Raw genomic sequence first — 23,624 nt, forward strand, 5'->3', positions numbered from 1 at the left:
AGGTGCATTGATAAACAGTTTATGACAAGTCAGTAGTATGATGCATTGTTAAACAGTTTAAGAATTGTCAGTAGTAGGTGCATTGTTAAACAGTAAAGCTGTATTGTTAAACAGTTTATGACAAGTCAGTAACGATGCATTGTTAAACAGTTTATGACAAGTCAGTAGTATGATGCATTGTTAAACAGTTTCAGAATTGTCAGTAGTAGGTGCATTGTTAAACAGTTTAAGAAGTGTCAGTAGGTGCATTGTTAAACAGTAAAGCTGTATTGTTTAAACAGTTTATGAATTGTCAGTAGTAGCTGCATTGATAACAGTTTATGACAAGTCAGTAGTATGATGCATTGTTAAACAGTTCATGAATTGTCAGTAGTAGATGCATTGTTAAACAGTTTATGAATTGTCAGTAGTGCATTGATAAAAACAGTGTTGCGTGTGGGGCGGGGCCTCGCTCTCGTCTCGGGTGTAGGGCGTGAGCGAGCGGCTGGTGGGCGCGCCCGCTGCGACGTTGCGGAGGCTTCAAGATGGCGGAAGCCCTGACAACTCAGGAGCAGCTGGTAAGGGTCTCATTTACGGATTTGTTGTACTCATATCCCTGCCATGTTTGTTGTGTACACATGTCACCCTTAGTTGCCTTCCCCAACCGGCGATTTTTTGGCCGAGGCGATTGTCCCAGTTTAACGGTGTTTTCAGTAAACAGCCCTGGCCCGTTCGCTCCTCCCCGACTGACTCCGGTCGTGACTGACAGCAGTTTAGCATGTGTGTTAGCACGCATGCGTTTGCTAGTAGTAGTAGGGATCAGTTTTAACCGGCTATTTATGTCGATTACTCACACCCTTGATAACCAGCTCTGCCATGGAACACATATATATGATCATATTGCCTAATGTCACCAAGTGGTACGTCGTTGACTATGGTTTGCCCCACACATGTGGCTTCTCTTGTCTTAACGGTATCGTTAGCCATCCTGCTGCCACATGTAACGTTAACCTAGCTGCTGGCTAATGCTAATGGCTATTGTTGACTTGCTGGAATTTCCCGACAGCTATTTGCTAGACGTTAAAAATAATGTTGGACCAAGTGTAAAGGTTTATATTGACTCAACACTCATTGCTTTAAATGTTTAATGTCATAATGTACCATGACACAGATAAGACCCACTTTAAGATCTTATACTACGCGAGTGTTTTCTATGAGCCAACAAGCTCGCAGTGTCCTGCCTATCAGATTTACGGTCTAGAATTCACAGAAGTGATCCTCCGGTTCCTAGCATTGTTGTTGCCAACACTTCTAAGTAAAAGGGGCGGGCCTCTGACTTTGATGGAAAACACTAAATGTCAAGCAACAATTCTGATGACTGCTTGATTTCATAGCTACTACTTTGATCTTTCCATGGTTACCTGATCTCTAGGATAAGTCACAGGACTCTTGAGACATTACGATGTGTTTCTGGTTGCTAACATCACTTTCCAAGAGCCAGTAACATACAGCCATTATCCGCCCTGACGACACATGCAGTCTGTGTTGAAAACCTTTTCTAGTTCAGCTCGCTCCAGCTGAAATCAACGACGTGTTGCCTAGAGAGCTTACCTAGTGCTAAATGTTATCTGAGATACTGATGGTAGAATATACGCTGTATCCAAAGGACGCAACATAAAGTTACTCACCGAGTCATTTACATATACAAATGACACATTGATTCAGGTGAAAAGTGGTGGTGCACTGTGCATGTTACAACTTTTGTAAGGAACAGTCACTTTGGATCACATTACTTAAACTAATTGTTGCATAATGACATGATAACGAATAGTAAATTACAAATTGTAGTTGTGTCAACGGCAGCTAAACTACTCTATGATATCCTTATGTGTCTGATTTGACCCCTTGCTTCTCTGTCATGGTCCGATCCCAAGGGCCCTATCTATCACAATTATTTGTTGATTTCTATGGACAAAATATGTTATGGCACAACATTTAATCAAACAGAGCATTGCTTTCACTTCTATGGTGTGCTACATTCATGCTATTGTTTCACATTTGTACGTCAAAGACCATTCCTTATTCATAGTGCATCTCCTATAGCAAACTATGATTACAATTATAGCAAAACCTTTCACCCAAAATGATATCTATCTACTTGCTTACACTTTCATCGTGTGCTACATTACTGCTAAATAACAAATCCTCGCATTAAAATAAGACCTGCAATTAGTATTTATCAAATCTCTACTGTTCTACTCTGGACTGTAGTCACTCACGATATTTAGGAGAGATTTCTATGTGTTATGGAGGTATTTTTAACTTCAAGCTCAAATTCCATCATGTTCATTTAATTATGGTAAGCCTTCATTTTTTGTTTATTGTGTAGCCCTAAAGGTGGGTGTTTTTTATTGCCGTATTTTTAGAGTTCTCTATGTTTGCCTCCCATCTAATCAAGAAATGGGTCAAAAGACAAGATTGCATAAGGGTTAGGGGCGAACAGTTCATAGGGTGATATACATATTGAATCCACTTTGTCCCATGAGTAAGGAGATTCAAGTTTGGTACATAGCTGATGTGTTAATCTGTTGTTACTAGGGCTGCACGATATTGGAAAAAACGGACATTGCGATATTTTCTTCCCCTGCGATATATATTGCGATATGAAAAAATACAGGAATTGAAGAAAAGGCAGTTTTTTTTGTCCGCAAACCATCCTTTCTTGAACTTTAATGCTATACAATTGGTGAAGGAAGGATGAAAGATTTTAGTCACGGACGTCTGGATCTTAAGTTATCAGAACAACAAGCTGAGCTAGCTCGGTTAGCAGCGCCGAACTGCCCTGGAGAAACACATGAAACTACTTTATTCAGTGTTTTTACCTTTAATCACCGGGTCCGTTTGCTTTGGAGATTTGATTGTGATTGGTGGTTTGCTGTGCATGCAGAGCCTGCATGTCACTCACTCAAGTACCCCTGACATGAGAGTTTCCTTTGTAGCAAGCAGGCAAAATAATTATAACATGACGTGTTTGAGTTAATTTGCCTACTTAATATCGCACGTCCTAAAAAGAAAAGAAATAAAGAAAACATTTTTTTTTTAAATCGCACTTCCTGCGATGTGAATATCGCGATTATCGTCACAACACGATATATCGTGCAGCCCTAGTTGTTACCATGCATTGTCCTTGGCCTGGTTACATATTTGGATTCCGCTCCTTTGCGGTTGAACATCAGCTGACTCTTGTGTCCTGGCATTCGAGTGCTCTCATTCACATTAATCTTCCTGGGGCCACAGCCTGCCTGAAGCCATCTGTATCACACATTTTTGTACTTAGGCAGGGAAAAAGCCGTTCAAAGCTGGGTGTGCTGAGAGACTCGTGTCTTTTTCTTTGTCATGTCAGTTTGTGTGCCCTATTTTTGTCTTATATTTAACAGTTTCTCCCCCCTCTGGTTATTCCAATTCAGGACCACAATACCCTCATCTTTTTTCCTTCCATCAATCAATCAATCATCATCATTTTCTATAGCCCAATATAACCGTCTGTACAGAATATGATGGAATGTAATCCCATCTTCTCTCTCTGTGTGTCCAGGCTGTGGAGGAGTTCCTGGGTGAGGTGCGCAGCAGGCGAGCAGCCTCACAGCGCTGGGCTCGTGTCCCAACCCCACAGCTGTAAAGTTTCTTATGGCCCGCAAGTTTGACGTCTCCAGATCATCGACCTCTTCCAAGCATACAAGGTATTGCACTGCATTAAATGGTGATAAAACTGAAATCAGTATTAATTTATTTCATCAGCTACAGGTAAGATATTAAATTGCAAGCTTTGTGACCTCACTTTCTCAATATTGTAATTCTGATTGGAAATAAAACAACTTCATCTGATTTATTTGGTGGTGTTTTAAACTACCCTTTTGTAAAAAAGAAATGATCATGATGCAGGGTTTACAATTTCTTTATGCTGTTCTACTGGCACCCTACGATATGTCACTGCTCTCCACTGTAACATGTCTGCAAGTCATGATGTGTGAGACCACAAAGGCCTTCTGTGCCAGATTAAACAGGAGGTAGACAATAACGTCACGAACACCCATAACAATCGAGTGCACAACAACAATCACTACCTCTGTACTGTGTTGGAAGCATGTTTTGAGTGTTTCTTTACCATCAAAATGACATGAACCTTACAGAAACAATGCACCAACAAAAAGTCTGACGGACATTTATTTACAAGCTTAAATTGATGATGTATTTTGTTGCAGTTTGTTTACATGCTTTTCTAGCTGCAAGCTAATGGCACTCGTATTCTCTCCCCAAGAACACAAGAATCAAAGAGGGCATCATCAATATCAACCCTGACGAGGAGCCCCTACGCTCTGAGCTGCTGAGTGGCAAATTTACAGTCCTGGTGAGTCACAATTCATGATACACAGAAAACGGTGCACATGCGGGTCATTTAGGGACAGTTTTGTCTTTGTGTTCAAAAATCTTTTGTGTCTCTTTATGAATGGAGATGGAGTTAAAGATGGTCTGGAACTGTATACAGTCGCAATCTGAATTCATAGCTGCACGTCTCGCAAATCTAAGAATAGATGCGAAATTGAATTTTCCATTGATTTTTGTGATAACCTGTTAATGCATCCTACCAGCCTGGCCGTGATGCTAATGGTGCCGCTCTAGCGCTCTTCACTGCTCGTCTCCATCGGCCAGACGTCACCACCCACAGAGCGGTGCTGCAGGCCATCATCTATCAGCTGGACAAAGCCATAGAGAGGTGATGCACTTACCTCATTGTTCTGCTATACTGGAGTACTGCCTTTATTCTAAGTTACTCTCTATTATATTTTATGAAATCATATTTATTTTTTATAGCAAAGCTTCTTTGACCATCTTCCACTGTTTTAACTGGAAATCTTGTTCATTGCTTCCCAGTTTACAAACTCAAAAAGACGGCCTCATATTTATTTACGACATGACCAACTCCAGCTATGGCAACTTTGACTATGAGCTCTGTGTCAAAATCCTCAATTTGCTCAAGGTAATTATAAGAAGCACCCTCTGTTGTTCTCGAATCTGCCTGCCTTCAAGTGCTTGTGTCAAACACCTTTCATCATTTTGTCTCTCCTCTGTATTAGGGGGCATTCCAGCTCGTCTGAAGTGTGTCTTCATTGTATCATCACCTCTTTGGTTCCGCGCACCTTTTGCAGTCCTCCGCTTATTTGTGCGCGAGAAGCTGAGAGAAAGGGTACGTAATGGCACCTTTTTTCAGTTTGACTCACAGTATAACATATTGAATATGTTGTTTGGATGTTCATTTTAAATGTTTTGGTCTTTCTCCATCCTCCAGGTGTGCACAGTGAAAGCTCATGAGTTGGCCGGTCACATCCCCGTCTCTCTCCCTCCCTGAACACCTGGGTGGGACGTTCCCAGTATAGCCACGTGGCTTGGATCCAGTCCTGCGTTAACGCACACACAACGCAGATCAGGCGTGACACACCAAGAACAGGACTCCCACGACTGTGTGGGGAGGCCTGCTGCGCTCCTACAGCTTAGAGTGCAGCAACACAAGCGCAGGCGCTACTCTGTCCCCACACCCACATAAACACACAGCTAGGTTCCGAGCTAGCCGTGGCTAACTCTAACTGCTACGACGATACTAATGCTAACCCACACAACCACTGCGGAGTGGTGGAGGGCAGGACTCAAGGCCAGGGGCAGAACCAGCAGAGCCCTCAGTCTGCTGCAAACAGGCGGCAGGGGAACCACCAACACTGGAACGGCTCCGCAGTGAGCGGGGACAACATGGCGGTCAGCGGCTCGAGCCCCAACGCCAACATTAATGGTCGTGGCCGCCAAGCCCCTCCCCAATCAGATACGCCCCCCGACACACCGCTTTCCCATAAAGATGATGGGGATGAAGTGGATGGACAGGTAGCAGACCCTGCCCAAAGCTCTCAGAACAACGATGTTAAGGAGGAGGAGGAGGAAGAGGAGGAGGAGGAAGAGGAGGAGGAAGAGGAAGAGGATGATTGAATGGGGAGGAAGGGGAGGAGGATGATGGGGAGGATGGGGAGGACGAGGAAGGCGTGCCCCTTTGCCCCAGAAATCATTGCCTCGACCCCCCCCACCAGCCCTCCCTCCCAGTCCCCTGCCTCTGTCTTCATCGTGGGGTCCTGATGAGGAGGACAGCTGCATGGAGTATGTCTGTCCACATGCCGGAGCAGGGAGGCATGAATGTGCCCGATCTGGTGGAACACGTGAAGAGGAAGAAGAAGAAGGGGAATTTATCAGGAGTACGAGGAGATACGAAAGGAGCCCCCAGCAGGCACCTTTGACTACTCCAAGTAAGAGATAAGAATATTTTATCCATTGGGCTCATTTGTCTTTATTCTGTGTGCTTCTGTCTCTCTCAACCAATGGGAAAATAGATAAAAGATAACATTTTAATATTTAATTCCTCACATTGTATTCTGCCTTAACAGAAAACTGGCAAATCAGATAAAGAACAGGTACAGCGATGTTCTCTGCCTGGACCAGTCACGGGTGCGACTCTGCGAGCTCTGTGATGACGAAGATGAGGTAATCATTTATTCACTAACTTTCAACTCTCTCTCTCTTTGCTTTAAAAAATACAAAAAATTGAACCAAAAGTTTGATCAATTTCTTTTGATGTCTTCATATGTTTTATGTGTGATTGGAAGGCTGATATGCCTCGTTGTTTGCCACCTTGGCCTTCGGAATATATGGTTATAATGACCAAAACTATGAAGTTAAATTGGTTGTAAAAAAACGCAAATAAAAATCGGTGGTATGGCTTTGGAACAAATGTTGGTATTGGCAACGTAATCTGTTTCATAGTCATTATAATAACTTTTTTATGTGACTCCAGTCTACCCGTTTAAACCATTAACTGCAATTATCTGGCCTAAAATAAACCAAAGATGAAATGTGCTCCTACAGGAGGCACGTAGATTCTCACAGCAGGGAGTCCTCACCACTGTTTCTGCTGTGTTTTTTCAGACACCAGACTACATAAATGCCAGTTTCATGGATGGGTACAAGAGGGCCAACGCCTACATCGCAACTCAGCGGTGAGCACTTACTCTGGCCATTTACACTTTTTGTTTTGCTCCAACGCAACTCAGTCCTCCCGCAGACCTCAGTGGGGACCACTGACCTGACAGATTTTGTGTCCTTCAGGTCCTTTGCCAAAACGTTTGGTGACTTCTGGCGCATGTCTGGGAACAGATGGTACTATCATTGTCATGACCACCAGGTGAGAATTATTTTACATCTTAGTTTGGAAGTAAATTGTGGTGTAAAGGATTTGCCTAAAGCTGTGTGCTATTAGGGCTGTTTATTGTCAAAAAGCAGGGGATACGATGCCCTAAACGCTCATGCTACAGGGGTGACTATTCAATATATTGCCATATCTAAGCAACAAGATATATCACATCAACCACAAAGTCAACAACTGAGTTCCTTTGCATGAAAACTATTAATAAAAAATGGATACAGTATCACAGACATACTATCGTGAAACTCCCCTATTTCCCTACTTCCTTACATCCTTACTTTGTATACAAATTGGTAGTCCTAGTAACAGTATATCCTGATGGGCTGATGATGAGCTAAAGAGATGTGTAACTGTGTCTCAGGGTGTGGAGCGCGGGCGTGTTAAGTGTGTCAGTACTGGCCTACTGGGAGGATGGAAGGACTGAGCAGCACGGATACTTCCTGGTCAGGAGCACACACGTCCAGGTGTTTCAGGACTTCAAACTCTCTCATCTTGAACTTTACAACACACAGGTACGTCATGCTGACAGCATTTGTACTTGTAGTAGATCGACTCTTAATTATGTTAATTGGAAACAATGTCCTTACATAGCCTCACATGTATATAAAGATCTAATCAAAGATAACTCGATATGACACAGCTGCATTTAGTTCGTGGAATTCCTGTCAGTGCAATCTCCTAAAAAAAATTGTATATATTACAGTTTCATTTTATTTCACAATCATACTTGACATGGATACTGGCCTACAGGCTTGTACATGCTATTTGTCTGATATATTTCTGTCTTTCTCTGTGGTCCTTTATGGCTTTTCTTCAGTCTGGGGAGCGACGGGAGGTGTGCCACTACCTCTATGTCAGCTGGCCAGACTTTGGGGTCCCCAAATGTGCTACAGCCATGTTGGACTTCCGTGAGCATGTCCTGAGGAGGAGAGAGGCTGCGGTCCAGAGCCTGGGCTCCAGCTGGACGGGCCCTCCAGGGGGCCCCCCTGTGGTTGTGCACTGCAGTGCCGGCATTGGCCGCACAGGTAAAGCGCTTGATGTGAACACTATCCTGTGTTTCACTCTCGTTGCTGTTGCTGCTTTGACACTTGAGTTTTCCAAACCGGGATTAGAAACAGAATTGTCTTATCTTTATAATCATAGACCAGAACTTCTAGTATTATAAATATACTTCTTCATACTTTTTTTTGTACACTTTAATTGATCTACGATACGGTCATACTTTATTGTCAGATCAAGTCTGACATTTTTCTTGCATCACAGCAGCTCCATTTGCAACATCAAACAAGGATAACAATGAAACCCATATGTTTATGCTGAGACATTGTTCCTTTTGAGTAATGTGTGGCTTTATGTTGGCCTACAGTGTTGGTGTAACTGTAAAACAAAACAATTTAGTAAGACGAGTTTTCAAAGATATTTTTCAATTCTAACTACTACATAAGTCCTCAGTATACTGGACACTTTCTTTGTAAACGTCTAGTTTAAAAAACATTTGTTTCATTTACCAAAACAGCTAAAGTTTGAAAATATCAAAGTATTTGTACTTTAGCATCTAAAATGGGATCCAGAAGTGTTACATTTGTGAAAAAAATGATTTTATCTTTGCTAAAATTCAATACCATCTCTCAGTACATTTTTTGTACAGAGATGGTTTTTAGGTTTTCTGTCTTTTTTATAACGTGCCAAGTATGTGTATGCAATTGGTAACTTGTTTTTGTTCACCTTTTCATCGTCTCTTTATCCATCTCCCCTCCCTGACAGGCACGTTCTGTACACTGGACATCTGCCTGTCCCGGCTGGAGGACATCGGCTCGGTGGACATCCGTCAGACGGTGCGACGGATGCGCACACAGAGGGCTTTCAGCATCCAGACCTGGGACCAGTACTACTTCTGCTACAGCAGCAGTCATCGAGTATGCCCAGCGGCAATGGAAACTGAGCCCAGTGCAGTGGTCCGACTCAGACCTAGAGGACTGACAGCGAGTGAGGGACACACGTAGAATAAAACGAGTGGGATAGCCAACATAAGCCGAAATCATAGAACGAAAGAATGAAGATCCAGAGGAGAAGAGCGAGAAAATTAAAAAAAGACTGATGATGGATTTTTAGTTTCGGCTCTCGATGTAAAGACTCAGACTCCCACAGTTGCTCTTTTCCTTCGCATGAATTGATGACGGGGGAGGTGGAGAGCTGGAGATATAACATGCAGGGAGTGAGGACCGTGCATTGCGTCACCGATGAAGCAAGCTGTCCTGCCAATTTCCGAGCCCCTTTTATTTAGCAAACTGCGAGGGGACCTTGGCCTGCCCTGAACCTGTCTTGTTGACAAGAGAGTTGTACGAGTTGTAGCATTTTTTTTATATTTGACTTGCACATGAGTGAATGACAACTTGAAATCTTTCCCTTGAAGCCCTCCAAACCCCAGTCTTGTTCCTTTTTTTATTTTATTTCATCCTTTTCAACCCTGAACAACTCTGTGTTGACAGAGGAAATGCTTGTGTGAGCAAATGGTCGTAAGCGACAGTAGATCAGTGTGTGAGCCATTTTGTCCGTTTCCGGTTTTTCTTTTTTTTTTCATGTCCTTTTTTTTCTATGGTGCATTTTCTACTTGTGTTTCATATTTGTGCAAATGTAGACTAACTTTTCAAAGCCAAAGTCCTCACCCTGAATGCTTGGATGTACTCCTTACTGAGATATTATAGACTGAAGCCCATGTATATTCTTGTAACATACATTTATACATTATTGTGCATAATAACAACCTCTAAAAGAAGAGCAAAAAAAGCCTTGTTTAATACAAATTGACTTAACCATCAGAAGAAATATCTATGTAGCGAGCCAGGCTATGACAAAATACAGAAAAGAGTTCTGTTATCAAAAATGATATCTATTGCCAATCTGTGGGATTTATCAGGTCTTACATCATCTTTACTGTTGGAGCGTTCTGATTGGACGGTCTCTTAAGTAATTTGGCCTTAACTTGATTCACTGCCTCGTCATTCTCAGATCGAAACCATATCTGAAACTGTAAACTTTAATTTCCCCTTTTGTTCTTTCCCTTTTTAAATCTTACTCCGTTAATACCACAACTGTTGTTTTTAATTCTCGGGGCATATTCTGCCTCAGATAATTGTGCCTTCAAGTTTCCTTGGCTTAATGTCTCGCTAGTATAGTAATAACCACCCAAACGAGTTGCACTTGAATAGTACACGTTGACTATGTTCCAGACAGGACACCCACATTTTGCCTATAGTCCTGTACATAGTGCACTACTTGTGAATAACGGGAGAGTAGTGAGTAACCTGGGACTAAGCTCTGGTTTGAGACATGGCTATTCTCTTATCATTTGACCTCAGGGGGTAATTCTAGTGTTTTTGCCTAGTGTCAAAGTTCCATTTTGGGGTTTGCCTCTGGTAAATTATCATTTAAGAAAAAAAAGTATATCAACTTTATTTTGTATTTTTTACTGTATTGTATCCTACTATATTTATGTCTTTGTAAAACTTCTACAATATTGAAATCAGTGAATGTTGGTACGAGGCTACAAAGAAAACAGAGTAGTTAAAGCATTTGATAAGCTGAACAAATCAGATGGGGAGTGAAATATATATTTTTTGTTTTCACAATGAGATTTTGGTGGAAAGTTTCACTTGCCATTGTATTTTCAGAACTGACTTGTATAAATGGTGATTGTTCAATTCTAGGAAATAGAGGGGGGGGGGGGGTCAGGGGAAGCTAACAAGTATGTTTCTTATTGTTAAACTCAATAACAATTAACTTCTTTTTCGTCTGGTACCCAATGCCAAGGACAAGACAAAAGAGAGCTACCAAGACAACAAAAAGAGCAAAAAAAATACAAGCAGCTGCCATTTTTGTTCACAGAAGTCCAGCCTGGTGTCTATGAGTACAAAAATATATTTATAAAGGGTAAAGGTTTATCAGCATGGAAAGCGAGCCTTGAATGTTTTCTGGATAATGGAGTCCGAGCAATTAAGTCAGACAGACGGTGATATTGTTGGTGAATGTGGACCCTGCATCCCTCAATACCAAAGGCCCAGGCTCACCCTAAACAATCTTTCCTATCACACAGCAACAAGTGCAAACAAGCATGGACCTACCAATGCAGCCTTGCATCCACGGACACAAAGACTGGAGCACCTCGGGAACATTACTAAAGATTTGAAGATACAAAATGGGAGATTGTGTGTGTAAAAGACTGGCCCCAATGCTACAATAATTAGTTGTATGAGAAACAGAATGCCACATGCGTTTGTCATCGGTGTTCATTTAATGTTTTCTTATGTGCTTTAAGTTCTCGTGAATTATGGCCTTTTACATGTCAGCCCGGCTGTCCCATTAAAGCAACGGTATTACTATCTTGAATGAGTACAAGGTTTATGTGATCTATTTCCCACTGGATAGAGTTGTGCATACATAAAATACACCATGCTTTCAGTGAATATTTCCCCATAAAATCTTCACTTTCCATTCAATGTTGCCTGTTTTAAAAAAGCATTTCTCAGTTTTCCTCACCCCAATTATAAAAGCAGCCAGCTTTAGGCCTATAGATATAGGTTTAGGAAGTACATTTTACTCTATACGATGTTTTCTGGCCATAAATTACTAGTTGCTTAATAAATTACGTTTTTGTATATAAAAAGTAAACATTTATATAGTTTAAAGTATATAAATGTAGTTATTTCACTGCATTGTTTCCTTACATATCTCATTAAAAACAGGACTTTTGTACTCGGTGTAAAATTTGACATTGCTTGTCTTAGAATAGAAATATTCAAAAGCTTCTTTTAGTCCAGCAAGTTTAATTTTTGCGTCAGATGTCATCGTTTTTTAAATTTTAATTCTATCCAACTGTTTTTCTGGAAATTGAGGATTTTGTCCCCCATCACTTATACAGGAAACATAACAAAAAGGATATTTAAAAAGCCAATATGAATGATTAGAATGCCACTTCTCGCAAAGTAAACACATTTGAAAAATGTGGTTTGTGATTCAGATCATCTCCATCATGTGATGGGATCTTCCATGGCTCATGCTTCATCCTTCCATCAAGTTTCATCATCATAACAAACAACAGCTAAGTAAAAAAACACCCTTTTTTAAGAATAAATATACAAGTTCTTATATTTTACCAGTTCAAAGTTACACTGAGAATGAAAACACTCTAAAACTACATTTTGTGTGTGTGTGTCTGTAAATTGATATTATTCTTCATGTGGTTTGGTGTGATGATGAAACAGACTCAGTCGCAGCATCATCTGCGGATGTGGTTCCTCTGAAATGAGTTGGGGTATGTTTTGTTGGAACGGGAGCAGGAGGCGCAGCAGACACTTCTGTAGTAAGGGTACACACAGAGACGAGCCTGGACCACCACCACACAGTTATGATACTGGTCGCTGCAGGATGGATCTGTTAAAGGGAAGGAGGCACAAGTTAGTGCAAATGTCCTTCTTCCATTCAGTTGTATCCTCTACAACAGGGGTGTCCAAACCTTTTTCACCGACGGCCACGTACAGGAAAATATACGAAGGGCTGGGCCACTAACTAGAGGTATATCGCCTCATAAGTTAAGGTATAAGTTAGCAAAATCAATCAAATGTAGGTATATTATGCTGGTGAGTGGTGGCTGGATCCCTTAAAGCAGAAGCCTCAGATTAATTATAATAAGGACAAATTGGAAGGGTGTATTTCAAGCTTGTTATGTAAACAAGTCATTGGGCTTTTTTCTTATCAACTAAGATATGTTAGAAAATGTTTCCAACTTGAATTGACTGAATTTATTTGAAAAGTGGTCTTATTAACACATGAATACTACTGTGTAATATATTTGTACATGTATAGTTAAGAAGTACAATATAAGACAAGTACAAGTTTCATTTGTGGGCCATATTTCATTATACTTTTGAATTAGCTGAGGGCCGATTCAAAATGGTCCGCGGGCCGCATTTGGCCCCCAGGTCGTAGTTTGGACACCCCTGCTCTACAATACGAGTCTCAAGGCAGTTCCTAAGCCCTCAAAGTGGAGTCAAAGTAATTCTAAACCCTTTTTTATCGCCATGTTTTTTTTCAACCGCTCAATTCTTCCTCCATATGAACATCTTCATGGTAACATTATCAACATTGACAGCATCACAGAGAAATCTCACTCCAAACAGGTCCTCTCTGACCCTGTGCACTCTGACCCAGCTGCACTGACAGTGGGCACAGGAGGGTAGTACATACACTGGCTGACAGACTCACTTATCTCAGCTACACAGGGATGTTTGTTGCACTCATTCTCGGCTTTCTGGGGTCAAAGTCGGGTCACAGCGGTCGCTTGGGGAAATGTTGTCGGCAAGACAGTGCACGTCACGCACACGGTAGCCCGTGTTGCAGGAGCGTGAACACTGAGGTGTTAGAAAGAGAGTCAAGACAGAGAGGAAGAGTCGTACATACAGTACAGTATACATCATTTTATTGGAGTCCTAAATATGGACACCACTTAGTCGTCACAACTAAATCCATCACCTTTTGAACTAATTCTAAAGAAGTTGTGGTATCTGGCCATGCAAATATATTTGAGAAAAATTGCAAAATTGGTTCTTATTAAACTGAATGTGACAAAAGAAGGAAGCCACATCTGAATGGCTTGTTGAATCCCTTGTGTTTTCAATAAGGCAGCTCACAAAAAACCTATGGAATTTACTATTTTTATGTTTATGGGTTGGTAGGCACTACAGATACCAACATTTACAGTACATGCACCAGTACTGAAAAAGTGAGTTTCTGGTGATACAGTATGTCCCCTTTAAAGATGACATTCATAAATCCCATCAGCGTACTGTCTGTCCTTGTGACTCTAGATAATAAACAGACAGTTTTGAACACTATAAAGACTTTATAAAAATATATATACCCTCTGAAACTGTTAAGGTCAAGACCTTTTGAATAATACTTAAAGGACTTGATGGTGATTGTATCTGATCACAAATGTTGTTTGAACATTTAATGTTTAATTGACACAACCAAGTGTCCCAACTATTGACTATGGCTCTGACTGATACCACATGAGGGGCATGTCTTGCATAGTGGAAGAAGGGAAGACTTTGAGACACTTACCACGCTCCACTCTGTGACGTACCACTGGACACCGCATGGCTTCAGTCTGCAGGGCTGAGCTGTGATTGGCTGAGTGAGACTGGAACATTTGAACTGGTCCACAACCTCCATACGACCATCGTCGTTGAAAATACAAGCCACACTCCGGGACTGTGTGCCATTCCCGCACTCTGCAGAACACTTCACATCACACACACACACACACACACACACACACACCACACACACAAACACAACACACACACACACACCACACACACACACACACACACACACACACACACACACACACACACAAACAAGAGCAAAAGTTCAACACAAAAGGTAAAGGTTCAAATGTGTTATGTTTTCAGCTGTATGTGTCTGTGTTCATGTCAATTACCTGACCCCAGGGTCCGGTGTACCACTCCAGGCTGTTCTTGCAGGGGCCTGAGTCACATGATTTCAATTCTGCTGGGCGTTCCCCCTCGCAGCTGTCCAATGGCAGATCAGTCACATGATCCATCAGACACACAGTGGTCCGTGTTTGATTGCCTTGTCCACACTCTGTTGAACACTGAAAAAACATTCCACTCACATAAACTTTTAATTGAAGTAACTTAGTTCTTACCTTCTTTCCCTTATTCCCTGTTGTGTCCCATCCTCCTCCTCCCACACACACACACACACACACACACACACACACACACACACACACACACACACACACCACACACACACACACACACACACACACACACACACACACACACACACACACAGACACACACACGAATGGAGTATATTACACTATCTAACTTGTTTCTGTTACCCGTTGGCTCCAGAGGGAGGTGAACCAGCTGCGTGCACAGACTCCCATGTCACAGTTCTGCAGAGTGTCTGGTCTTAGGTTCATGTTGCACTCTTCATCCTCCTCCACCTCACCCTGGTTGCTCACGCACACCACCTCCCTGCTGCGCTGGCCCACTCCACATGGCACTGAACACTGGGGGACAGAAGGTGGAAGAGAGAAAGGGGTAGATGTTTCATTATCAGAATGCTAAATAGCGTGTCTTTTTAAATGCCTGTTTAATGACTGTAGACATGCCACTAGCTCACATATTGTTTAGCTTTTTTGGGGGTATAGACATTTTAGAATTCCCTAGGACCAAAGAATTTAGTCCATTCAGTTTGGAAGGACTTCTTATCTGTTTTTATTGTTCCATTTCCTATATATATATATATTCATGTTGCACTGTTGGAGGAGCCTGTGACGTAAGTTTTTCATTGCCATATCTGCACTGAATTTTGAATATTCTTACTCAGTATTACCATTTTAAAACAACTTTATAACTAGTCTGTACTCCACTATATTTCCAGAAGTGTACTTTATTGCTCTTCACCATTACATTTGTATGTTACTGTGCAGATTCAGATATAATGTACAAATCATATTATAATATGAAATATGTATTGTTATTGTTACATAGGTATTGTTCTCACCGAGCTCCACTCAGATCGTAATCTCCCACTGGCTGCAAATCTTCAGCTGGCATGTAGACTTGGTCACCGGCCTATCAGACGTCCCACACAGCTCCTGTGCCACTGTAACCGATGTCTCCGTCCCATTGGCGTGAACATGAGTGACCTGGAGACAGATGACCTGGCGGTGCTGAGTGCCAGGCCCACACCTCCTGCTGCACTCTGACCACTCCCCCATGTCAAAGCTGCAGCAAAAACAAAGGATGAGTGGGAGAAAATCAAGAGCAGTTTGCAGTCCGTCACAAAATATGTTGTTACACACAGAGACTTACATTTAGCATGATCTTCTTCAAGTCCCAGCTCAATGTCCTTAATTTGATCAACCTAGTCTCCTCAAAGGAGATCATAATTGAACAAAAGCAAATAAAGCCAATTTGTGATGCACTAGGCAACACATCCTCACTCCCAGATCGGCCTATGTTGACGTTATGTCAAGTCCCCTGTCGGCTTTTTCCAACGCAAGGGGGGGGCCTTAGCGTCCATTTTCAACGCAAAGGGGGGGCCCTTAGCGTCCATTTTTCAGCTTTCCGGGATGTCCATATGCTTCTATGGACGCTCATGGAAGCACGGCATTCGTTTGTGTCGGCTGCCCTTAAAGGCAATGTGAGCGTCCATTCTCATTGGATAACGGAGAATTGTACACCCGGAAGTAAGTATTCCCCTTACTGTCGATTGATTTTACAGTGATATCTGCACTACTCATCGACTAAAAACACCAGATTATCCTTGTTAATTACACAACATTGATTGGTTTAAATTGTGTGCAATGCTTTTGTATTTTTCCCCTTCGATTCGGAGAAACAAATGTTTTTTTCGGAGTAAAGGATGGCAGAAGACACTACACTACCCCAGAATCCCCCAGCTATCGTTTGGACTACACCATGTGCTCTGTTTGACAACCCCGTGATAGTCCTCAAGCTCTGTGATTGGAGAGTGTGCTCCGAGGGTTACGCCGATTCTCGAACAGCACTTGAAATGGGATGGAATCACGGCAGACTGTCCAAACTGGATTGAACCGGTCCACCGCGTCCCCCCCTCCCCCACCCTGTCCCCAGAACTACAAATGCTGGCTATTCTGTTTCGCAACATGTTCTGTATCTATGGCACGTCTCTACTGGGAGTTGTAGTTTTAAAATACGTTTTCGTATTTCCCATAATAAGAAGTTGCCAGTATTAAACTGTGTACATCCCTGGAGGTTTAGGGGATAGGAAACACTCACATTTAATAACATATAATTAATAAATGGGTGAAAATTGCTTGTGCCCATAATGGGCAGCATTAATATATATACACACATGCCAGCTAAGGTCAGAAGAGCTTTATTTAACAGCTGGTCTTATGTTTGTGACCCCTGTTGTTAATTGATAACATTACATTACATTAATTGATAAGCCTGAAATATGCACTTGTTAAGGTTCAGAGGCACATTTTTCAAATATGGCAGTAGCCATCGATCAGCTTAAGATAAGATATACTTTATTGATCTCAAGTTGGAACATTTGCGTTACATCAGCATGTGTAACAGTTAAAATGCAGTGGTGTTTATTTGTAAATCATTTAGTATAATCACACAAATTCTGTGTTTTATATTCAACAATTCTGTGTTCTTTATTTATTGATTGTTCAATACCTGACAAGGTCGGAGATGAAATATCTACATACATCTTATAAGAGTATAATACATGATGTATAATATCAGTTAAAATAAGTGCTTCAACATAGTTAACATTGCTGGAGGTATGCACAAATATTGATAGATGTCTTGTAATGCACTATTGATAAACCTGCGACCCAAGTTTTTTCATTCAATTTATAACTACACCATAGTTGTGTAGGCCTATATGATATGTCAATAAACCTTAGAAAATCTTGAAATCTTGAAAGGGATGTGCAAAATAGTCATTATATACAGTCTTTAATTAACTATTAGTAGAGAATAACGAGTAATTAATATACTTTATAGGGATCCTATTAATATCTAATAATAAAAATAATGAAATTCAATAACATGCTTTAAACCACTAGGTGTCCCTTTATATCAGCCTGTGCACCTTTATGGTGTAAATACAGCCTATCTACCAATTGGATCAAATATCAAAGTCAGCCGAATTAGTGTTGATACTGCAAGGAGACGTATTGTGTGAAAAGAAATGTAAGATGTTGTTTACTGGCTGATATATTTATGATCCACGTCACGTTCTTCAGTTCCTCATGTTTGTCTAGAAGTCTTCTCATCAGGGCTCTATAAATACAGAACTACGGCAGATATGTAATATTTAATGCAGCCGAACCGTGTATTACAATGCCGTTATGTGATGACTTCCAAAGAGAAAAGCAAGCACACTCGGAATAAAGTATTATTGTATTTAAAAAAAAATGTTTTCGGTCTGTTTCCGTTATTTGTTAATGACGATGTGCTGTGATGATGTGAGACTGGAATTGCACAGGGGAAAATAACGTAGGCTATCTTTAGATGCGGATTTTGTTAAACTAATATGTTTTGCGCTGTGGACCAACACTATACATTGACGGGGAAGGGGGTAGCATAAAGATAACACCATTAAACAGTTACACAACATAACAGAAATAATATCGATAGCAGCGTCCCTAGCAAACCACCTTGGTAACAATGAAAACGTTATGGACGCAATTTCCTGAAGTAATCTTCGTAATAACTAGCAAACTAAAGATCATGTACATCCACTGCACACACATAATCTGAAATTAACAACTCATATTTCTCGCATCAAATGACATCAAAACGCATTTTAATGGCCAAACTAACTTTAAAATAGGCATTTTCCATCGAGAATAAAACGAAGTTCGGCCATGTTTTTTTTTTCTGCAGGGAGAAATGTGAAGATCACGTGACGTCAAACAGAGCACATGGTGTAGTCCAAACGATAGCTGGGGATTCTGGGTAGTGTAGTGTCTTCTGCATCCTTACTCCGAAAACACATTTGTTTCTCCGAATCGAAGGGGAAAAATACAAAAGCATTGCACACAATTTAAACCAATCAATGTTGTGTAAATTAACAAGGATAATCTGGTGTTTTTTTAGTCGATGAGTAGTGCAGATATCACTGTAAAATCAATCGACAGTAAGGGGAATACTTACTTCCGGGTGTACAATTCTCCGTTATCCAATGAGAATGGACGCTCACATTGCCTTTAAGGAGCAGCCGACACAAACGAATGCCGTGCTTCCAATGAGCGTCCATAGAAGCATAATGGACATCCGGAAAGCTGAAAAATTGACGCTAAGGGCCCCCCCCCCTTGCGTTGAAAATGGACGCTAGGCCCCCCCCTGCGTGGAAAAAGCCGACAGGGGACTTGACATAACGTCAACATAGGCCGACCTGGGAGTGAGGATGTGTTGCACTAGGATAGATGTTCTCCTCGTCCTTTTTCACTTCTAACGTTTAATTTCTGCAATCCTCTGCTGCTTTTTCCCAACGAAAGAAATTATTCAGACTCACAGCTTACATACACTTACACCCTGCTAGATGGTAGCACAGCAGATCTGTTGTGAGTTACCAAGACATGAAAACCAAAGCCACACCAAAGAGAGTCAGTGTTGATTGACTCTGACGAGTAACTGACTCATGACTTGAATGTGTGTGTGTGTGGTGTGTGTGTGTGTGTGTGTGTGTGTGTGTGTGGCTGTGTGTGGTGTGTGTGTGTGTGTGTGTGGTGTGTGTGTGTGTGTGTGTGTGTGTGTGTGTGTGTGTGTGTGTTGTGTGTGTGTGTGTGTGTGTAGCTCACTATGCAGGACAGGACTGCATGTTGCACTCTTCTCCCTTGTTTTTTGGTTCAAGCGCAGGGTCACAGAGGTCAGCAGGAACAGTCGTCTGGGAATCTTTCTCAACACACTCCCAGAGTACCTGACGCCTGCCTGCGCAAACAAACACACACACACACACACACACACACACACACACACACACACACACATACACACACACACACGCACACACAGAAAAAAAGACTAAGCAAGTGAATGTGTACACATTTTGCCAGAATTAGGTCATTTCCATTAGAAATAATGATACAAAGTATGTAGTTTGTGAGCAATCTCAGCCATTAACAGGTACTGTTAATAGTTTAAGCTGTCATTAACTGTAAGTCTGTCATATTTGATATTCTAACATCTTATTATCAAAAGAAGAATGTTCCATAGAACATGAGTATCATTCACAAAAGAGAGATAGGACATTTGGAAAGTTTTATTTAAATGTGTGGTCGCCCTTTCTTTGAAATACGTTGTGTTTCCTCACCAGTCCCACAGGTAGTGCTGCACTCCGTCCGCCCACTGTTTGTCCAGGTGTAGGTGGGTTGGGGTTTCACGCTGGGCTCAGGGGGAATCTGGTTAGGATGGGGTTTCCTCTTTGATGATGTCATTGTTAGTGACCTCACCTTGGTGCTCCTTCTCCCCTGGTTGGGTTGGGCCCACTGTCTCAGCTACAAGAGTAGAAACAGTTTGAGGTTGAAGCCCTAATTTGACAGGCAAGTAATGGACGAAAGGTCAACAAAACGTTTTAAGAAGTTGAATAGATAGAATAGGATATGATATCTTAAATGAAATATCATATTGTTAAAAGACCCAGTTTATCCATGATATCCAACACAGAGGATTGCAATAATTTTGCCAAATTAGAGCTTCTTCTCTCAGGTCTGTGCTGTGCATGCAAGTGTGGGTTGATTGATTGACATCTCCCTCACAACACTGCTGTTTGCATTGGTACACTGTTTTGGTTGGGTAAAGTTACTTCCGTTATCGCTCTTATAATTAGATTAAGTGCATACTGTAGGGAGCAATTTTAGACATAGCCATGGAGTCTGGTGAGATCTTGTAATTCCGAGCATTAGTCCAGCATCAGCCAGAATAGAGGTCTAATCAGCAACAGTATAAACAGGGGGCTTAAAGCATAGGTTGTTGTTTTTTGAGAACTCTTGTACTTAATCAATATTTATAATCAGCATCAAAAGGCATACATTAAATTAAGCAACATCTAAAATATACAGTATTTAATGAAGGTTTAATATTAGTTATTGAAATGAAATCAGGCAGCTCAAGTAATTGATTCATATCTCAGTGTGCGGTAAAGAGCTCTGTGCCAGACCACACGTTTGGTCTGCCTGCCTGTTTCAAATGTCATCTAAATCCTAATCAAATACAAAGACAATTTTGCGGAAAATGATACATATCGGCGTTACCCCCTGAATTTGAACTAAACAACCACACACTCTGACCCTGTTCATGCAGAAACAAATCTGTTCTGTGTTACTGCTCCCTGAGGGCAACCCAGAATATTATATATATATATATATATATATATATATATGTGGAATTGGACACTGTTGTTATTTAGGCTCACTCCAATATGGTTTTAAGTGTGTGTTAGTGTGTGCACTCACCCAAGGGGCAGAATAGTAGCAGGTGTGGTCTGCTCACGGAGTGGGGGTTGTGCTTTGTAATGGCACAATGTATTCATAGTATACTCTCGGACCTGGTTGCTGGTAGATTAACTGTGTGAAAGAGAAAGTGATGATGATGTATTGTACAGCATTGTAGTACAAGTAGTTTTGTGTTTGGTTAGTGCATTTGAATGACGGGCAGCTCTCATGGTGTGTTTTAGTTTGTGTCTCAAATAAACATGCAGGTCTTCAGACAGTGGCCCGGGTGAAGTAATGGACTCTCCATTGCGAGAGCGGATTTCATTTGGCCGTTTGTACGTCAGCTCCAGTTCCTACAACGGTGAAGATCCCCGGCCTGTCAATCACCCAGTTGCCGTTGATGATGGAGACACCACTTTGTGTCTGCAGAGCTGGAGGAAAACGCCATATTCATCCTACACTTTGTCATCAAAAAGATGTATTCCATGTGTGTGTGTGTGTGTGTGGTGTGTGTGTGTGTGTGTGTGTGTGTGTGTGTGTGTGTGTGAGTGTGTGTGTATGTGTGTGGCCTAGCATTACTATACTTGTGGGGACCTAAATCTGTTTACACAGTCACGTGTGGGGACTCGCCTCCCTTATGGGGACAAAATGGGAGGTCCCCATGAGGGGAATCATTAATTTTAGGGTGAAGACTTGGTTAGGTTTAGGGTAAGGGTAAGGTTAAGGGTAAGGTTAAGGGTAAGGTTAAGGGTAAGGGTAAGGGTTAGGGTTAGGCATGTGTTGGTTATGGTTAAGGTTAGGATAAGTCTCCAGGAAATGCATGTAAGTCAATGTAATGTCCCCTGAAGTGATGTATACATGGTATGTGTGTGTGTGTGTGTGTGTGTGTGCGTGCGTGCGTGTGTGTGTGTGTGTGTGTGTGTGGTGTGTGTACCCAGGTAGTTTCGGCTCTTTATTGTCTCCTGTATGCTGATGTTGCATGCCCCTGCAGGAATCTCTGTTATTTTATGGTAGCCAACACGGAGGAAAGTCCTGGAGAAATGTCCCTTCACCACCTCAACACCCTGCCAACACACATGTTCAGACACTTTAGTGCACAAAAAGCCACCGGTACAAACACTGTATGTGCCCACTCATCTGCAGACTCGCTGCATGCTAGCTCACCTCTACCAAGGTTTCACCATCACTGGCATGTGTTGGAATAGTATCATAAATTCCGCTGGATCACATTGCACATTTTTCTCTCATTTTCATTATCCATTTTCTTTAGTACCCCTCTTTTTGGAAATCCCTAAGCTCACTCAGTCCAGACCAACATTTGGTTGGAGTTGAAGCCTTGTTGGTCTCCCTCTCCCCTCCCCGTGTACAAATCTCTATTTTACTAGTTTAACTCTTATGTTGTTTTTCGTGTCATGTCTATCTGGTCCTTCTGGTTTTTATTGTTTTATTCACAACCCTGAAAAAACTGGATCTGTTAGTGATTAGTTATCCTTAGTGACAAAAACATAGATAATATAAAGCATGTCATGTCATACAGTTATTCCCCTGATTCTGATAAATAATTTTAGCTGTGGTATGCATAAGCAAAACAACCTCAAATAAACTTAAGTTATATTGGGTAAAGTAAAAAAATGTCCTTCATAAATAAGAAAACAAGGATCTCACAATAATATATTTTGTGCCAATATTCCACTTACAAAAGTATTAGAAAGCATAACATTGCATAACATTTTAGAGCTGATAATAATTGGTTATAGTTTTTCCATGGCCATCTGGATATCCTACCTTCAGAGGGAGTGGACTGGCTTTGGAATCCCAGGGAATAGCATTCGAGGGCGGGTAGAAAAGACAGATGAAGGGAAGGAGAAGCAGAGCTCGACCCTGCTGTAGGGGCAGGAGCTGCTGCCACAATCCAGCCATGGATAGACTGAGGGAGGAGGAACACTCACACACAGACATATGTTTAATGGGAGTGTTGTGTGTGTGTGTGTGGTGTGTGTGTGTGTGTGTGTGTGTGTTGTGTGTGTGTCGTGTGTGTGTGTGTGTGTGTGTGTGTGTGTGTGTGTGTGTGTGTGTGTGTGTTTGTGAGCTGGGGTTGGCTTGAGAGGTGGGAGGGAAAAAAGACAGCGTTTTGAGGGGTGTAAGGAGAAGTGTTGAGAGAAAGTGTTTGGAAATTGTATGCACGTTTTAAGAAGTTGTTGCTAGTTTAAATCACACTCATTTTGCACCTCAGTAAGAATGTCTTGACAGCTCATGATGAGTGTTTATGATTTGATGACAGACTCCTGTAGTGTATCCTCAAGCCAAAAA

The 23,624-nt window shown here is 41.6% G+C and overlaps 1 protein-coding gene and 1 pseudogene across 1 annotated transcript; one reads left to right on the forward strand and one right to left on the reverse strand.

Moving 5' to 3' along the window:
- The first annotated feature begins 524 nt into the window (after positions 1–524).
- On the forward strand, positions 525–11,662 carry ptpn9b (protein tyrosine phosphatase non-receptor type 9b). The gene is given in 27 exon segments (XM_034211702.1): positions 525–557; positions 3,575–3,610; positions 3,612–3,644; positions 3,646–3,691; positions 3,694–3,719; positions 4,298–4,387; positions 4,629–4,753; positions 4,912–5,016; positions 5,113–5,224; positions 5,327–5,374; positions 5,376–5,402; positions 5,404–5,475; positions 5,477–5,503; positions 5,505–5,567; positions 5,569–6,004; positions 6,063–6,178; positions 6,180–6,257; positions 6,259–6,323; positions 6,462–6,558; positions 7,000–7,070; positions 7,180–7,214; positions 7,217–7,241; positions 7,619–7,670; positions 7,672–7,788; positions 8,094–8,301; positions 9,041–9,180; positions 9,182–11,662. Coding segments are annotated over 27 exon segments (2,358 nt in total). The 3' UTR covers positions 9,257–11,662.
- Positions 11,549–23,234, reverse strand: LOC117543380 (annotated as a pseudogene).
- Positions 23,235–23,624: the final 390 nt, after the last annotated feature.

The sequence above is a fragment of the Gymnodraco acuticeps genome, unplaced genomic scaffold (genome assembly GCF_902827175.1).
Source record: "Gymnodraco acuticeps unplaced genomic scaffold, fGymAcu1.1, whole genome shotgun sequence".
Lineage (NCBI taxonomy): Eukaryota > Metazoa > Chordata > Actinopteri > Perciformes > Bathydraconidae > Gymnodraco > Gymnodraco acuticeps.